Raw genomic sequence first — 16,245 nt, 5'->3', positions numbered from 1 at the left:
CCAGTGTTGTGCGTACATGTTTTGAAGCTGTGTATAAGCAATCAGGAAGAACTTAATACTTTCAGAAAGACTAGCATCTTTTTCAAACAAGATTTTATAATAAGATATGAACAGGAACTTTTTAAAGATCAATTTTATGCATTAAAAAAATAAATCTTGCCCTTTCTCCCTAGGTAGGATCAGGGGGAAACCCCTAAACCCATTTGTGCACATCATTTTCTGAAGCATGATACTCAAGAAAAGCATGATACTCAAGGTGAGACCTTGCTGGTGTTAGCATGGGTAAAAGAATGACTTTTGGTTGTTTTAGGAACAGATGCCTCCTTGACCTCCCATTCAACCGCACACTATTTAACACAGAGCATTTCTCCAATGCATCAAAACCATTTTGAAGTCTAACTCTATCCTCCACAGCATCTGCAGTCCTTCTCAGTATCACACGTCCACATATTTCTACTAGAGAGCATTATTTACATTAATCTAGAAGATAAACTATTACAAATAATGAAAACATTTCAAAACATCAACACATTAACATAGTACTGGAGGAGACAGAAGCTGCAAACAATATCAGAAAAAGAATCACTACTTAGCCCTGAATTCAGTATTTGATACTTCCCTGAAACAAAGGCCAAGCCACAACATATTGAAAATCAGAAATAACAGAATTATTTGCATCATGTTTTATATATTCTTTACATAGAACTTTTAATTGCTTAGATAAAATATAGTAATGAAATGTATGAGCTCTACTCTTAATTAAAAAAAATTGAAAGCGACAAAGGAGCAAGTCAGTTAACACCAAGTCTATAAATGAAAGATTCAATAGACCTACATAAAAACCTCTAAAGAACAAAAATCACATAAGCAGTGGGATCCAATTACAAAATCAATATAGCTTTATTCAGTGTTTCCTGTTATTCATTGATGAAAATACTCAAAAGAAAAACTTTATTGATCCAGTAATAAGGTTAGCATGTCTAACACTGAATTTCAGATCATTTTGTAATTCTCTCCTTCTTTAGTTCCTCAAATATTATTTTCCTGCTCTCAGAGGAAACATGACATCTCCTATAAACACAAATACCTTAGAAGAAGTTAAAACTCCCAATCCCAATATCAAAAGTGTATTACCTCATTGCATTTACTTATTCGCCTCGCCACAATAAGCTGAATCATTCCTCGTTTGTTTCCTTCAGTGGACATGGACCTTCTTAAGGTTTCCATAGCATCTTGATTTGTTTTGCCCAATAACGATTCTCCATTTACCGCTATTAGTTGATCATTCACTCGAAGCCTGCCATCCTAGAAATTGAAAGGTTATATACCAGTTACACAAAACCCTCTATGAAAGAAGTGAAGTCTTCTGGAGGGAGGGGGAAGAAAACAACCAAAGAAAAATAATCAAATAACTATACTTAGTCCTAATAGTTTATAGCCAAGTGAACACAGGTGCAATAGCTTCTATTGCAAGCATTGTAGGAAATGTCTATTCCAATCATTTATAGATTTGCACTTAAAGCTATTATCATAATCTGCACAAATAGCACATTATTGACAGAAGCAGAGACTGCTTGTGTCCATCATAAGAATCTTTAAAATCTGTTTAAATCATCAGATGCATAAAGGTGAATTTTTGTAGAAATCTATATGATTTGATGGTGTAAATCAAAAATGCTAGTTAAAGAGCAATCTCTTCTTGAACCTGTGTTCATTTCCAAAACAGCCCAATTACGGAAAACAGAGGAAGACAAAGGTACACAGATGTTCCCTCTTACCTTGGATGCTGCTCCACCATTAATAATGGACTTGACAAAGATTCCTAAGTCGGCATGGTTTTCTTTTGACCGATTCCCTTTGACACTCACACCTAGTCCAGCTGATCCAGAGTCATTAAGCGGAACTTCAAATGTCAGGAATTCCCTGGTGCCATCAGGTGTGAGAACAAGCTCCTCTTCCTCTGCTTTCTGTCAGGAAGATTAACATGGGATTATAGAAGAGCATTTCTCTTTGGGAATTCTCTTCGTTCCACAGCTATTAGCATTAAAAAAAGTGCTTTTAAGTACAATGCCACAATATTTTCCACAGTAATTATTTGAAGAAACATGCACAAATACTGTATTTTCAATCACCTCCAACTGACACCCAGATTCAGAAATATCTTATGCTTCTGCCTAAGTGCTTCTCTGTGTAGTAAAATAATTGAATCACATGTCATTACTGAATGTGCCATTAATACCGACTCACACGTAAGGTACCTTACAAGCCAAAAATGCTGCATCAGAAATATTTTCTGATTTGAAAACCTACAGAACTTTTAAAATGTTATCATCTTTGTAAACCATGGGGAGAAACTATGTGCAAGAAGATTAAATTGAAAAATCACTCATTCACCTCATTTTGTTTAAAACTAGCTGTGTTAGGAAAAATAGAAAATTACACAGCTGAGATCTGAAACAGCACATCTCTGCTATTGCCAGGTTTAGCATCAAATCCACTTCAGAGTGCCAATTTTCCTGTCTTCCCTGGCTCTTTCCTTCTCTTCTGTTCTCCTACCCATATCTTTGGTTCTTTACTGCCCTCCCCACTCTGTTTTAGCTTGGCTGGGACGATCACAGGTTTTGAACACCTGGAATTATAGTCCCAGCCCAGCCAGTGCCCCTGGCAATAAGGTGCTCAGTGACATTGCCCATGCAAGGAAAGCCATGCAAGGGCAACCTTGCCTTCTTGCCTCACCTCTGCCAAATTCAGGATGGCCTGGCAAGTGCTGTGGGGACAGGCTGGGAGCAGGGGTCCCCGGGATGCCCTAACAGAGCATGGCATGTGTGAAGGCAGCAAGTGTGAGTACAGTGCTGCAGAAAGGTAATGGTGAGCCCAAGTGTGCTGTTATTTTCTCACCCCCATGAAGGAGCAGCAGTAGGAGAACGCCCACCAGAACATGCACGTTAAGTCCCCGTAGTCAGCAGTTCTTCTCTGGAAGAATTAATCTGGCCAATTTTTTCATAATCTCAGTGAATAAGATTTACTAAGATCATGCCTCTTACTGACTTGGATTTTATACCGACTTTTCCCATGTCACTCATCTCTTTGCAAACCTCACTCCTCCTATTTCTCTACTCCCAGACTCTGGGAGCAGGGCAGTACGCATCACAAGCTAACTTTTGCCTGCTGAGCCATCCCTGTTTCTTAAGACCTGAGGAAATGCAAAGCTGACAGGCTCTTCTGAAATCCAAACACAGACTACTGCAGAGATGGATGTGAAAGCCATGTGGAGTACAGCAGACTGAGATTATCAATTTGGGCACAAGCATGTTAGTTTTGTCACCATTGACCTAGAAATGCAATGTGAAAATGTCAGATGGGAAGGAAGTCAGATTGCTGAGAGCACTGCAACAGCCAAGGGAAGAAAAACAGGAGCTCTGCCTTTTCCCACTTGGTTAAAAGCATGAGCCTTAATGTGCTCACCAGCCATTTCCCTCACATTAGACACACACATAGACATGTAACCATTTTTTTGTTATAATAAAGAATAATACTTCTTCAATTAAATTTAAAAAAAAAAAGAACACCATCTCTTGAAGTGCCATAATCAGGTTGGTTTGCTCAGGAATCCCATTTTCCAAACACATCTTTTGACCTTGTAAATCAGCATTATCTGTGCTAGCTGTAACAAATGGAAATGTGCTCTGTGCCCATGGAAAAAACACTGGATTAAAAAAAATAAAATTCCCAAATTTTGGCAAAATTACAACCCTAATTTTCCTGTTTAGGTCACAAAAGCTTCAGAGTACACTTGAGATGCACCTTTTGTCAGGTAGCTGCAGAATAAAGCAACCCAAGCGAGCAGAGCATTACCTTTGAGTTTCCATAGCACTGATGACTTTCATTTTCCTTAATAAGTAATGGTAGGAATAAAAGCTAGTGAGCCAAAAGTGAAATAAAGCCAAGGCAGGACGTATGGGTAATCCAAAGAAGCATATAAGCTTATCGGATTTGTCTTTACTACTGTTATCATAATTTTACAATCAATCCCTCCTCTTCCCAGTATTTTCTAATGTTGTAAAAAATACGCAAGCACTTCAGCCATGGTGATCTCCTTTCCAGTGCAGGGAGCAAAACTGCTTCTCCACAGAGTCCACCGGGTGTACTTCTACATGCCAAAGGGTCATGCCTCAGGCAGCATCCCCAGGGACCTGGCTCAAGGCCACTATGCTTCTTCTCTGCACTGAGACCAAGGAGCTGCATTATCAGCACCTACCCCTGATGTGATTCTTCTGCTTGCTTATTTTCCCCAGACTTAAATAAGGAAGCAATCTAATACAGAGCTACAGACACCCGAGTGTGAAGATGAAACTTAATGCCTAAACCTGGAGCAAACTACTCCTTGGAGCTGCACAGGAATGAGCACATCATGTGCATGAACAAAAGAGAGACAAGCAGCCTCCTGGCTTGTACTGAAGCCATGAGAAAATTGTTCGACTCATCCAAAGAATAGATGGTTGTTATTGGGTTAACGCTAGATTATTTAGGGGCTTCATTGGGTACCCACAGCTTTTTTCAACTAAGCCAGCTTGTTTCCCCACCTGTGTCCACAGTTTGGGGGACATGGAAGCCTTTTGCTCTCCATAATCGCCTAAATAGTGATTAGCGCCTAAATTAGCGCCTAAATAGCGCCTGAATAGCATCGTCTGTCAGTATCATATGCCTAAATGTAGATTTTAGAAAGAGAAAGCAAGAGAGAAAATGCACATTTTTCACGCCCCACAACTTCTAGAAACACTTGCGAGAAAATGTGATATTCAAGAACTGAACCATTAAGATTCAAGGACTATGGATATGGAAGTACGGCCTGTAATATTTGTACCCCTTCATGGTACCAAAGAAGGTCTAGGTATATATGAAGTATTGAACACCAATTCTATTTCATACAGACCGTGGAAGAGAACTAATGTATTGGCCATGAACCTCTAGGTGTGACAAAAAGGAGCCATTCTCAGAGAAATTAGCAGCAAGATTTTAGCCTGATACCTTGACATTTGAACCATGGTTGGGGGGTAGAGGGTGGAGGACAAAAGAAAATGTATTAGAACTGGCTGAATCCTTTGTTAACATAAGTGGTTACAGAAACACTAAACATAAATTTACTCTCCTTAAGAAAACTAAGTATCAACCACTACAAAAAGTAAAATTTACATTGAAGTTGTACAGAATATTAAGAATTTACACGTAACAAACCATAGAAATTCCTTAATACAGCATTAAAATGCACAGAAATCTAAAATACACCGTTAAAAAATTTAAACTGGGAACACAATCACTTCCTAATTGCAATAACTTCCATTTGATCTCGATATACTCTAAATTAACGGCTTCACTACGTCAATCAAACACCTCAATACTAGTTTCATGATTAGTTGATCTGTGAGAGAAATTTATTGCTTCATACACTTTGACAGACCAGCAGTAAATATGCAAGCAAATTTATCTACTGTGAACCCTACACAACAAAATTCAACTCCCTTAAGATTTTTCACATATTACGTCCAAAACAATTAACAGCAGGACAATATTCTGTTCAAACAGAGTCTGCTGAGGAAAAGGTCATCTGAAATGACTTCAGCTGGATGAATGAAGCTGCTCAAGTATGTAATCTGCAATAAAAATTCGATTGCTGAAAATATCTGTAGGTGATTTTTTTTTTTTTTGCTTCAAATTCATACTTAGCACCAATTTATGCTAAACGACATTTGAGATAAGTTTTTCACTTTTTAAATATAATATAAATATATAGAAAATTTAAAGATAAACTTGATGACTAGAGTGAAATTATGGCAGTGTTTAGATATATATGGAGATTTAAAAAAAAAAAAAAAAAAAAAAAGATAAAAAGGGGGAAATTACTTTCCTCTTCTACATAAGATCAGTTTCTGATCTCATTAAAAAACTTGATATAATCTTAAAAATGACATTAAAATGGACCTTGACACTAACGGTGCAATAAGCCTATTTTATCGTGTTAGTAACAGCATCTCCTACTTATCCTTTTATGTTTTAAACACTACAAAGAAATTTCTTGCTTGGGACTTCTTCCCTTTATAAAATCCCATCAGGGTTCAGCTGGTGAATAAGCAGCATGAGATGGGTGAAAAAAAAAAAAAAAAAAAGAAACCTAACAAAAAAGAAAAACGTCCTCCCACCTAACGGGGGAAACAATTTTCAATCAATCTGGGACAGGTTTTCAAAGTGGCTTGCTGCAGCTACAAATCCGGCTGCATTCTCTACTGAGAAGTTCATTCTCTTGCAAGCTTAGACATGCTGTCTTCTCAGCAGCTATTAAGCCACTGAAACTTGTCTGCAAGTTGCTTTGTGATTATGTGTGGAGAAAAGAAATAAGTTAATCATGCGACTCTAAGCAAAAATCCAATGCAGTGCTGTTTTCTTTCACAGAGGCAAATAATAAAGCTCTGCATCCCACACCTAAGGAGAAGCTGTATTTCCATACAAAACAAATGGAGACATTTACAGGGCTCCTGTATAAACACATGTATGGCTGTACATACACAAACACATCCTTTGTATATAATGATCATGTTCATGTGATAGATTAAGTAACTATAGCACAAACCCCATCTAATGCCTCTGATGACCCCATCAACACTACTTATTTTACCAGCCCTAAATCTTTCTCTGTCCAGTCTTCCCACATTACAGCCCTAAGCCTATTAGCCCTAGTTTAATCCTTATTTTGTTGGCCTACCCAGCTTTTGCCTCACAAATGTGTCATTTTGAATTTGCCTGACTGGAAACCCCAAGTGCCTGAAAGGTAAGTTTGAAGTTCCAGGGCCCACCAGGTCAAAGCAATGTAAGTTATACAAGTAAAAGGAATGGAATATGCAAAATCACAGATGTACTCATTTGGTTCCAATAATGGGGAACCAGCCTAAGGTCACAGCCCTTCCCAGGATAGTTTCAATCTTGGTAAGATTTTAACATAGTATTCATTCTTTATTCCTTTCTCAAAAAGCACCTGTGAAACTGAGAAGCCATAACTCCCATACATTAGGAAGCCAGTAAAATCTACCTCAAAATTATTACAACAGAATTCTTATTTTGAAGCATATGTGACATATGCAGGAGAAAGGAGATGCCAGATAGGCATTCTTGGCATCAGAGAGGACTCTGTTTTGTCCTCCAAGTCAGGCAGGTGACACTGCTGTGGCATCAGGCAACCTTCTAAACCGAGATACACAAAAACATGGCAACACTCACTTTTATCACATGGCATCACATATACAAACATATAACATTAGTATCAGGCAGCTTTAAGGAACCAAAACAACAGTTTCATTGGTCAACAACTGTTTTATGGGGCATGATGTTTGCTACTCTTGTAAATGTAGATGTATTACTGCTGGAGGGACTGAAAACAGAGCAATGTAGGTGGCCTGTAGCACACCGCTCTGACTTCAGTCGAGGCCTCTCCTCAGGAGGAATTACTGAGAGCTGATGCATCCCGGTGTGGCTAGGTACTAAAGGTAAATATAACAACAGCAGCTCATTCAGATTTCAAACTGGACCTCCAGCAAAGAAAAGTCTGCCTCCTGCCTCCTGATCATGTAGCACCACACACATTCCAAGTTTCCATTTGAGTTTCTTCCAGAAATACTACAAAGCCTTTTATCATTCTTTCCTTTTTTTTCCCTTTTTTAAATCAAACACTTGTGTGTTGTGTTAAAGGCTACAATAGCCTAAACTGTCAACTTACCTAGTTTATAAAATGATATCAGGTGTAAGCCAACTAAACAACTAAAATTCTTATGCCTGCTTTGTCATTTAATTCTTCCTAGGTTAAGTATTTTAATCTCCCATACATTAGATAAACACTAATGAATCTTATTTGCACGTATACACTGAGACTCATTATTCATATTAGCTAAGTTAATAAGTCACATCTGGCGAATACTGCACTCTTGTTCAAATCAAGCAGCAGCTGCTAAATATCAAAAACTACATTTGAATTCTAAGATTTTATGGGAAATGTGGTCTGCTTTAATTTTAATCCCATCAAGGAAAAGTTTTTTGCATATTATATGTGGATTAGCTTTGGTACGTCTTTATATGTAGAAATGCTAGCTCATGAAAATACTGAGAAACAGACCTGTAACATTTCCAGTTACATCCATTCTAAGGATTTAATTCAGTACCAAAAAACATGTTCCGTATTCAAAAACGTCTCTGGTTTAATGCTTTTGATGGATTAAAAAATGGTTTAGGAAAAAAATATATATTTTTTTTTCCAAAGCACAAAAAATTCCAGCATGTGATTTTTATTTAGTATGAAAATCAAAGCTTTGCAAAAGCCCATGTTTAAGTGTATCCACATGTTTGTTATTTATCTATATGAGAACGCCATTGCTTGTCTATGCTAACATTATTCTTCCTAATGCTAACATGCTGATCTGGGGTGTTGTAGGAACTGTTTTAAGCAGTTGAAAATCTATGTTTAAAATCAACTGATCAGACCGCTAAAACTCTTTTGTTCATTATACATTTCAGAATTTCATACAGGCAATAGTCTCTTGCAGTTACCCTAATAACTACCATTTATTAAGGCCACCAAACCCCACTCCAAATTGTTGTTCCTACTCAAACTTTGCGCTCCTGCTGTATGTTCTGAAACAAACATGCAATTGTAATGCTAACCTCTTTTTTTATTATTTTTTTTTTACAGATGCTTATCCTGGATAAATGAAAACCAAGGGATTAGATACACAGCAGTTGTCTGCTCTGCCAGAAGTCTATAAAGCCATACCTCTCTGCACTATCCCTTGTTCCAGAAAACCCTCAATACCCAACACAATAATGGCACAGCTCGCTAAAAACCATTTTACTTCTCTTATTGGCCTATTGGCTGTACAAGACCAGAAAGACAAACGAAGCAGATACAGAGTGTTTGGGAACGCCAGCCAGAACTGGGAGTGCCCCATGTCTCACTCCTAATTCTCCTACAGAACGTCAGGCAACCATGGCAAACCAGTTCATCTCACTATTTTCCCAGGATTTAAAGGCAAGGAAGAATTAACATCAAGCACCTAAAACCAACAGTGCAGTAAAACAAGCTTTGCACGTAACCAATGAGTGTCCAAAGGCTTAAATAGGAATTTTAAGCAACAACATGAACTTTGCACTGCCCCAAGTTAAGCCAAGTGTTTGGAAAAACCCATGACCTCAGTGCCTGTGGTAGCAGATGACCATTAAAGGACCTGGGGGCCCCTTTCAGTCTCACATCCTATAGCTGTTGTTTGAACTGTAAATACCTTATACAGCCAACTTCTTATTGTCCAAAATAACTTGAGGCTGTCATGTAGGAAATAGTATAATAATGGTGAACAACTACGTGCACTCTAGTGGGGCTTCAGGATGGCTCTGTAGAAGCAGCAGTCATAGAACCTCAGTGCAGGGACACTTACATTGGCTTGCATGAAACTGTCCAGCAAGTTTTATAAAACTAAGCATTGAGAAAATGGCTAAGGATGCATTTCACTCACAGCTCACTCAAAGAAAGACTCTTGGGGTGCATCTTCCCATGTGCCACAGTCACATCAGCCCGGCTACATCACCGAGGGTGACAGAGACACAGCTCTGAGCAGGAGGGTCAGTCCCAAGCACAGCACTCATTACACAGAAGTTTTTTTTGTGGATTATCCTTGAACATTCCAGGAAATTCAAACTACTCAAAGAGCATTCATAAACACAGTCCCTCAACTGCTGTTATTAATTATTCACAACAAATTATGTCTCAGCTCAGCTCATTAATGCCCCCAGAACAAGCTATTTAATAATGGAGTACCTCCTATGGTAGAAGACTCAAAACACAACATTATCTTGCAGAAGATTACACATTTGCTCTTTCTTTCATTTGATCTGTTCCTTATGCCACATCTTGATGAAAAATAGAATCTATACCCATTCAAAATAGTACTTTGAATACATTGTAAGCACCCTTCTGTCTCACACCGTTAAAAAAAAGTATAAAAACAATCAGCTCCTGTTGTTCCTAAACATCACAGAGGAAACAACAGCGTCGGCTCCACGAACATCCAAACCTCTCCTTATTTGATAAAATCATGCTGTACCTAATGATATCAGCCCTGCTGTTGGTGTTGGGTGAATGTGCAATTTTGGCTCAATTTTTAGGTGTTTCAATCACCTGTTCTAGCAACAGAAATTGATGAAACTTTCCCAAAGGAGATTCTGTGTAAAGAAATGTTACATTTACTAAGTGATACAAAGCTGCTATATAAGCTGAAGTTCTAAGCAAATGCCTAAAGATGAAGTGATGGGAACTTAACTGACAGCTTTTGAAAAATAGAGCTATGGGTACATATATTGTACATTTTTTTTGCAAAAAGCAATCAAAAATTAAAACAAAACAAAACAAAAAATAAGCCACACCCAGAACACCACTATTTAAAGCTGACCACTCATAGCACTTTTTCCCAAGACTGATCTCCAAGGATTTTCCATCCATCACTCAATATAAATTTTGTTTTTGCAGGCATTGGCTGGTATATCTCTCATAATGTTAACAAAAATAGTTGTATACAAAAAGTGTACAAAAATGATTATGCATTAGCTGTGACAAAATGCCTCTGACCAAGGCAGCTTTATCACCCAATTCCAATAGGTGGTGAAATTCTCACACAAAAACCATAGCTAATTTACTCAAAATCATACAGAAAAGTCTATGGCAAGAGCAGCAACTGAATCCAAACATGCTGTGAGGTTTAGCTGTAACATTATCCTTGGGTTCTGAAAAAAACATGGTGAGCAAAGTGAAATTTAGATAATAATAGAAGTATCAGATGCTCAAGTTCAGAGGAAAATAAAAAGCAATCACATTTGCAATTTCTATAAGGGCTGCTAAACATTTATATATTGTTCCAACACACCAACCGCTCTTGTTGTGTCACTGTTAGGAAGCCTGCGCTCACTGAAATTCATAACATTCTGCTCACTTACAATGATTTGACAGAGGAACAAATGAGAACAGAAAACTGAAGCTTTCCCATGCTGCTGAGTGCAGCAATCGTCAAATGGAGTCTGAATCCCAACTTTGAATCTCCCTTTATCAACCGACAACACTCCCTAGAAAAACTTCCATATATGATAATTATTATTTTTCTAGCATTATGCTTACATGGAAGTTAACTCACCAGTCTGAATTCAGAAAACAAACAGTAAATGACAATTGTAAAAGCAAAATATTACTGAAACACTATTGACTTTCAAAGAGTATGAGGAAAAATTAATTGGCAGATGTTTTACATAGCATAATTAACAGTTCATTTCAATGCTCTGTAACAAGATTAAGATAATTATACTTAGAAACAGAAATGTAATAATGATAAATTACTAGTTTTCATATTACGGTCAATCTCCTACATTCCAAATAATCACCATGTTCAGAAATAGGTGCATCTGTTCCATTTTGTCATTAGCTATACAAATGGTACAAACTAGTGGCTGGGTGAAGCAATGCTTTCAAATGTGATACAGGAGATTTCCGTGCATCAGAAGTAAACTGAGTGCCTGTTCCAACTGTCAGCAAAACACAACGTAAAAACATCAGTACTGTTTTCACGAGGTCACACATACTGGGTAGAGCTGAAAATACATTAGCAATTTGCATTGCCTATGGATAACTGGAGAGCAAAGCTTAAATTCTGCAAGGTTAGCACATTAAGAAACCCCCTTATTTATGGAAATTCATGAATGAGAATATGAGAATGTGTATTCCATGGAGGTGTACAAAATAAAAAGCCATATGCTTTCTTGGATGGGCAGTTACAGAGTAAGCCACTCTCAGTGATTTCTGGCCAGAAATAAATTAAGAAACTAATTTTCAAGGTTTTCTTTTATTGTATTGTATTCTAACTACTGCATTCAAGTGCCATAATACTTGTATAAATGATTTCAAACAAGCAGTTTCATGAATGTTACCCCTGAGTGTTAATAATGTACTGACAAATTAGGCTTTATATTCTTTCATTGATATCTATTCTATTCTGTTCTATTCTGTAATATATAAATTTTATTCAGGCCTTCCATTTTTTCTTCATTTTTAATTTCAAAGGTGCATTTTTCTTCTATTTCCCCACAAAGACATATCAAAAACAAAACCGAAAAAACTACAGCTATTTTGCCTTTAAATTAAAAGCAGATTTTTGTACTTCACCTCTCTCATTTCTACAGCTTCACTGCTTTCATCAAGCTTTTCTTTTTCCTTTTTTATATTATTATTTTTTATTTTTTTGCTTTGCTTTCAACTATATCAAGTCCTTGACACTTGGAGACTAAAACCGCACAAATAACAGCACATCAGAGCAGGCACAGAAATAGAAATTGCAAGATTAGAAATCTCAAAGACGAGAAAAGTAGACAGAGAAGGAATAAACAGGGATTGAGACACAACCAAAGAGAATAAAGGCAAGGAATGAAAAATACTTAAAAAAAATAAAATTACCAGGGAAAAAAAAAAAAAAGAAAAAAAAAAAAAGAGGACAAGTGTGTGACTGTATTATTAATGTGCAGCTGAGAAAATTTAGTTCTGTAGAATGGTAGTATCGCAGTTATCCAAAGCAAAGGAAATTGGAAGGAGGGTGGGCAAGAGCAAAAGCATTGTGCGTTTTAAACACTCACTGCCGCCTTTAACATTCAGCCCATTTTTTTATTCCCACCCAGGGGCAAGCAAATCTAAAGACATGTACTCTTCATACTACTATTGATCGCTATTGCTTTAAGCTTTTAAACAAATTAAAAAAAAAAAAAAAATCTCACCCCATAAAGATTGAAAAAAAAACACACGTTATACAAAAACATTTTTGTATTGATCAGCTTTCTGTCTTCATACCCACGCTGTATGTCTCCACATGCTTCCCAATTCACTTCCGTCTTTTCAGATCTTGCTTGAGTTTTCTGGCTGATTCAAGCCCAGTTTTTCAGCAATCCCTAGCTCATAAACTCCCTATTGCTCCTGCATAATCCCCTTGATAAAACACAATTTATGGCTCACATTTTTAGAGAAAAAATGAGTGTCTTATTTTCTTTTGGACTTTTCTTAGATGAAGTGAGGAGGTTGGTTCAAAAAAATAGAATTTCAAAAATTCAAATATTTCAAAAATTCAAAGAATTTCACCATGGAATTTGTTACAAACAATTAATTTTGCAACAGATGAGCAATTGCTTTATATAAAGCACCTATAGGCAACCTGCCTAATCATAATGAGGTTTGGGGGAAGTATTTCAATATAACTCCTAAAATCAGGACACTTTTATAAGACTGCACCCACAAATTATTTTCAATTGTACTCAATTACAGGCAAAAATGCTATCTTGAGCTTTGATCTTTGATCTCTTCATATATCAGCAGTACATGGCAAGAAACTATGAAGATAAGAATACGCATGCACTGATGAGATGTGCTAAAAAGATACTGTAAGGCATGTCAGAAACAATGGTACACTCATAGTTTTGCAAAGCCCTTGAGCTGATGAGTTTCGTACTAGAGGCTGTATAAAGAAAAAAAAAAAAAAAAACACATGGAAAGATAAAAGTATTGCTACTTTCAGTCCAAAGTAGAATGTTACATTTTAGAGGTAACATTATACTGGCCTAAAAACAGTATCAACCAGTGTGCCCTAAACTGAGACGACTGCTCTTTTCCTAAACTTGATTTAATCTCAGATACTATCTCACTATTGCTGGCAATGTACTGCACTTCATCTAGATAGATTTTTCTGTTCTTCAGCAGCTTTTCTAACAAATTTCAAATCCCAGCATGAATCTTTTTAATTTCTCTGTAATCTAATTTATTATTTAATTTTGAAATAGGTGCCTAATTGAATGAAGCTTCCTGAATTATGTTTTTAATTCAGATGTCGTATACATTTATGGTAACATATTATTGTAATATCCTCTGTTAATACTTCTTTTAGTAAACATTTTTGCATGTTAGCATAAACTGTATTAAGACTGACCTTGTCCCGGTGACTAAAATTAAGTATATAAACAATTCACAGCCTCTGATACTTCACATGCAACCTGTTACAATCTTTCAAGGGTTAAACTTGATACTACTTCCCTGTAGTTTCTTTAAAATAAATAACAAACACCAGTTTGCTATGAGGGTACAATTCAGACTTAAACACAAACTGCTTAATTTCTCTTTTTTTGCATCTCAAGTTTGGTCATATAATCATGCTTTAAACAATTAGTTCCAAGAAGTAACCCAAACTAAGAGTCCACTGTTATCATTCCAACTTTAGGCTTCTGATTGTATATAAAAGACGTAATTTCAAATAGCACTTGAATGTAGATAATAATTGAATTGTACGTAATATTCAAACAGTATTTGAAATTACATAAAAAATGCATTCAAAATGTAAAGCTAGAGAGAGCCATCTACAGTATATAATGTGAAAGGAGGATCTGTGAAACTTTGATGGAGAAGTGCCATATCAATTTAAAAACATTTGGGAGTCTTCCAGTATGGAAAAGACAAAGCTCTTACCGTTTCCTTTGGAATTTGTGACTGGTTTTGTTCTGCATTCTAAAGGAAGTAAAAAAAAATAAATAAGAACATGGCTACATACGACATAAACTATCTACTAACAGGGGACTAAACAAAGAGGTCTAATTCTGACATGAAGTGGTAAGGGAAAAATGAAGGGTGTTGTCACACTCCCTGATTCAATTTTTTTCCAAATTTGCACTAAAGGAGAAGTGAACAAAAATAACCTCCACTGATCTTGGGCCAGTGCAACTGACTTTATCTGGTTACGAAGGAGGTGGCTATCTGGCTAAGGAAGGATCACAACTGCTCACCACCATTTTCTGGCTGGTGGAGTGTTCTTATTCATGGATCCTCCCTGGCATTTCTCTTCTGCTTTGAAAGCTTCATAGAATGACCTCAGCAGTCTAGATGAACCGTTTCAAATACTTTAAACAAGTACCTATTTTTGAAACATCCATTCTCATTTTAATAAGGGATTTCCCTTTAGAGTGCATTTGAATGATCCAGAATAACAGAACTGGGTATCCCAGGACAGGAGGGAGCTTTCAGTCCACCATTGGTGGCACACTCCAGTACCCTGCATTCTTCATTTGTATCTCAGGGCTCAAAAGGCTACATCAACACATCATTGGTAAACCTTTTTGCATTCTGCCAAACAATTTTGGAAGCACGTGTAAGGAATATTGCTCTTCCAAGCCCACGTCCACTCATATTAAAACCCCTTTAAAGACCCAGGAGCCACCTTGCTGCTGGCTGGATGATCACTTTCAGGCAAACCAGCCATATTCTATTGTGCCAAGATGAAAACCTAAGACTTATTGGACATTTTTGCTTTGGACTGTCTTGCAGGAGATTAGAATGGTTAAGCTCAAAAAACATAGTTGTCAAATGTTAACACAAACATCCAGTTAGCTTTACCCAACAGCCAATAAGAATAAGAATAAAAAATGAAGGTGTCAACTACCATGTAAAGAGCCATATGTAGCAATGGACATAATAGCTTGTAGGGTACAGGAGACTAACTCTACAAGTCAATCTCCCTTTGCCGATATTGAGAGTTTATCTCAAAAGCCAACTAACCCAATACTTCGGTGGATTCACATAGTCAGTAGCAAGCTCTACAGAAATCCTTCAGAGCAAGCTATGTTTAGTTATGTGAGGTAATGACAGTATTGAGTTAAACTTAATTGCAGTAATCCTCAATCCTTTCATAAAGGAAGGAGAAAAGTTTTTTAAGAGAAAATGTGCTTCTCACATTGATGTGGACAAACCCTAATATATTAACTATCTGGCATTAGGTAACACTGGAAGCAATAAAATGCCTGGTATTCTGGAGAAGCATAATTGTTCTTCCGGGTCTCACTGGTAAGAGTTGACTCCTGACAATTTGATTTTATTCCCTGCTTCCACATTTTACTCACTCTTGCTATGATCTGTACTGTAGAAGCTGCTACACTGAATGGTGGCTCTCTATCACACACGCAGCTCTTAACCTCACAATGCAAAGATCCCATACTGACCTCAACGGGCTCAGTTTAACATTCCCATAAGTTTTATATGCAACTATACTTTTCTTTTTTTTTTTTTTTTTTTTTAAAGTCCCTTCCAGACAATTATGGCAACAAAATTCAAAGACATTAAACTTCACAACTCTCCTGAAAGTTTAATAT

At 36.9% G+C, this 16,245-nt stretch overlaps 1 protein-coding gene across 21 annotated transcripts in view; it reads right to left on the bottom strand.

Moving 5' to 3' along the window:
- The window catches only part of PARD3 (par-3 family cell polarity regulator), a 445,611-nt gene that overhangs the window by 177,770 nt on the left and 251,596 nt on the right, over nt 1-16,245 (bottom strand). For 15 of the 21 annotated variants that reach the window (XM_032183227.1, XM_032183239.1, XM_032183233.1 and 12 more), the window contains 3 exons: nt 14,573-14,611; nt 1,779-1,967; nt 1,135-1,305 (listed from right to left, as the gene is read on the bottom strand). In XM_032183227.1, the coding sequence (XP_032039118.1) occupies nt 1,135-1,305; nt 1,779-1,967; nt 14,573-14,611 (399 nt within the window). The remainder of the gene's footprint in view (nt 1-1,134; nt 1,306-1,778; nt 1,968-14,572; nt 14,612-16,245) is intronic. The other 6 variants (XM_032183229.1, XM_032183235.1, XM_032183232.1 and 3 more) reach the window with 1 other exon arrangement.

Source organism: Aythya fuligula, chromosome 2, assembly GCF_009819795.1.
Source record: "Aythya fuligula isolate bAytFul2 chromosome 2, bAytFul2.pri, whole genome shotgun sequence".
NCBI lineage: Eukaryota > Metazoa > Chordata > Aves > Anseriformes > Anatidae > Aythya > Aythya fuligula.
Note: the sequence above shows the minus strand (reverse complement) of the source record. Positions and strands in the feature narration are given on the sequence as shown.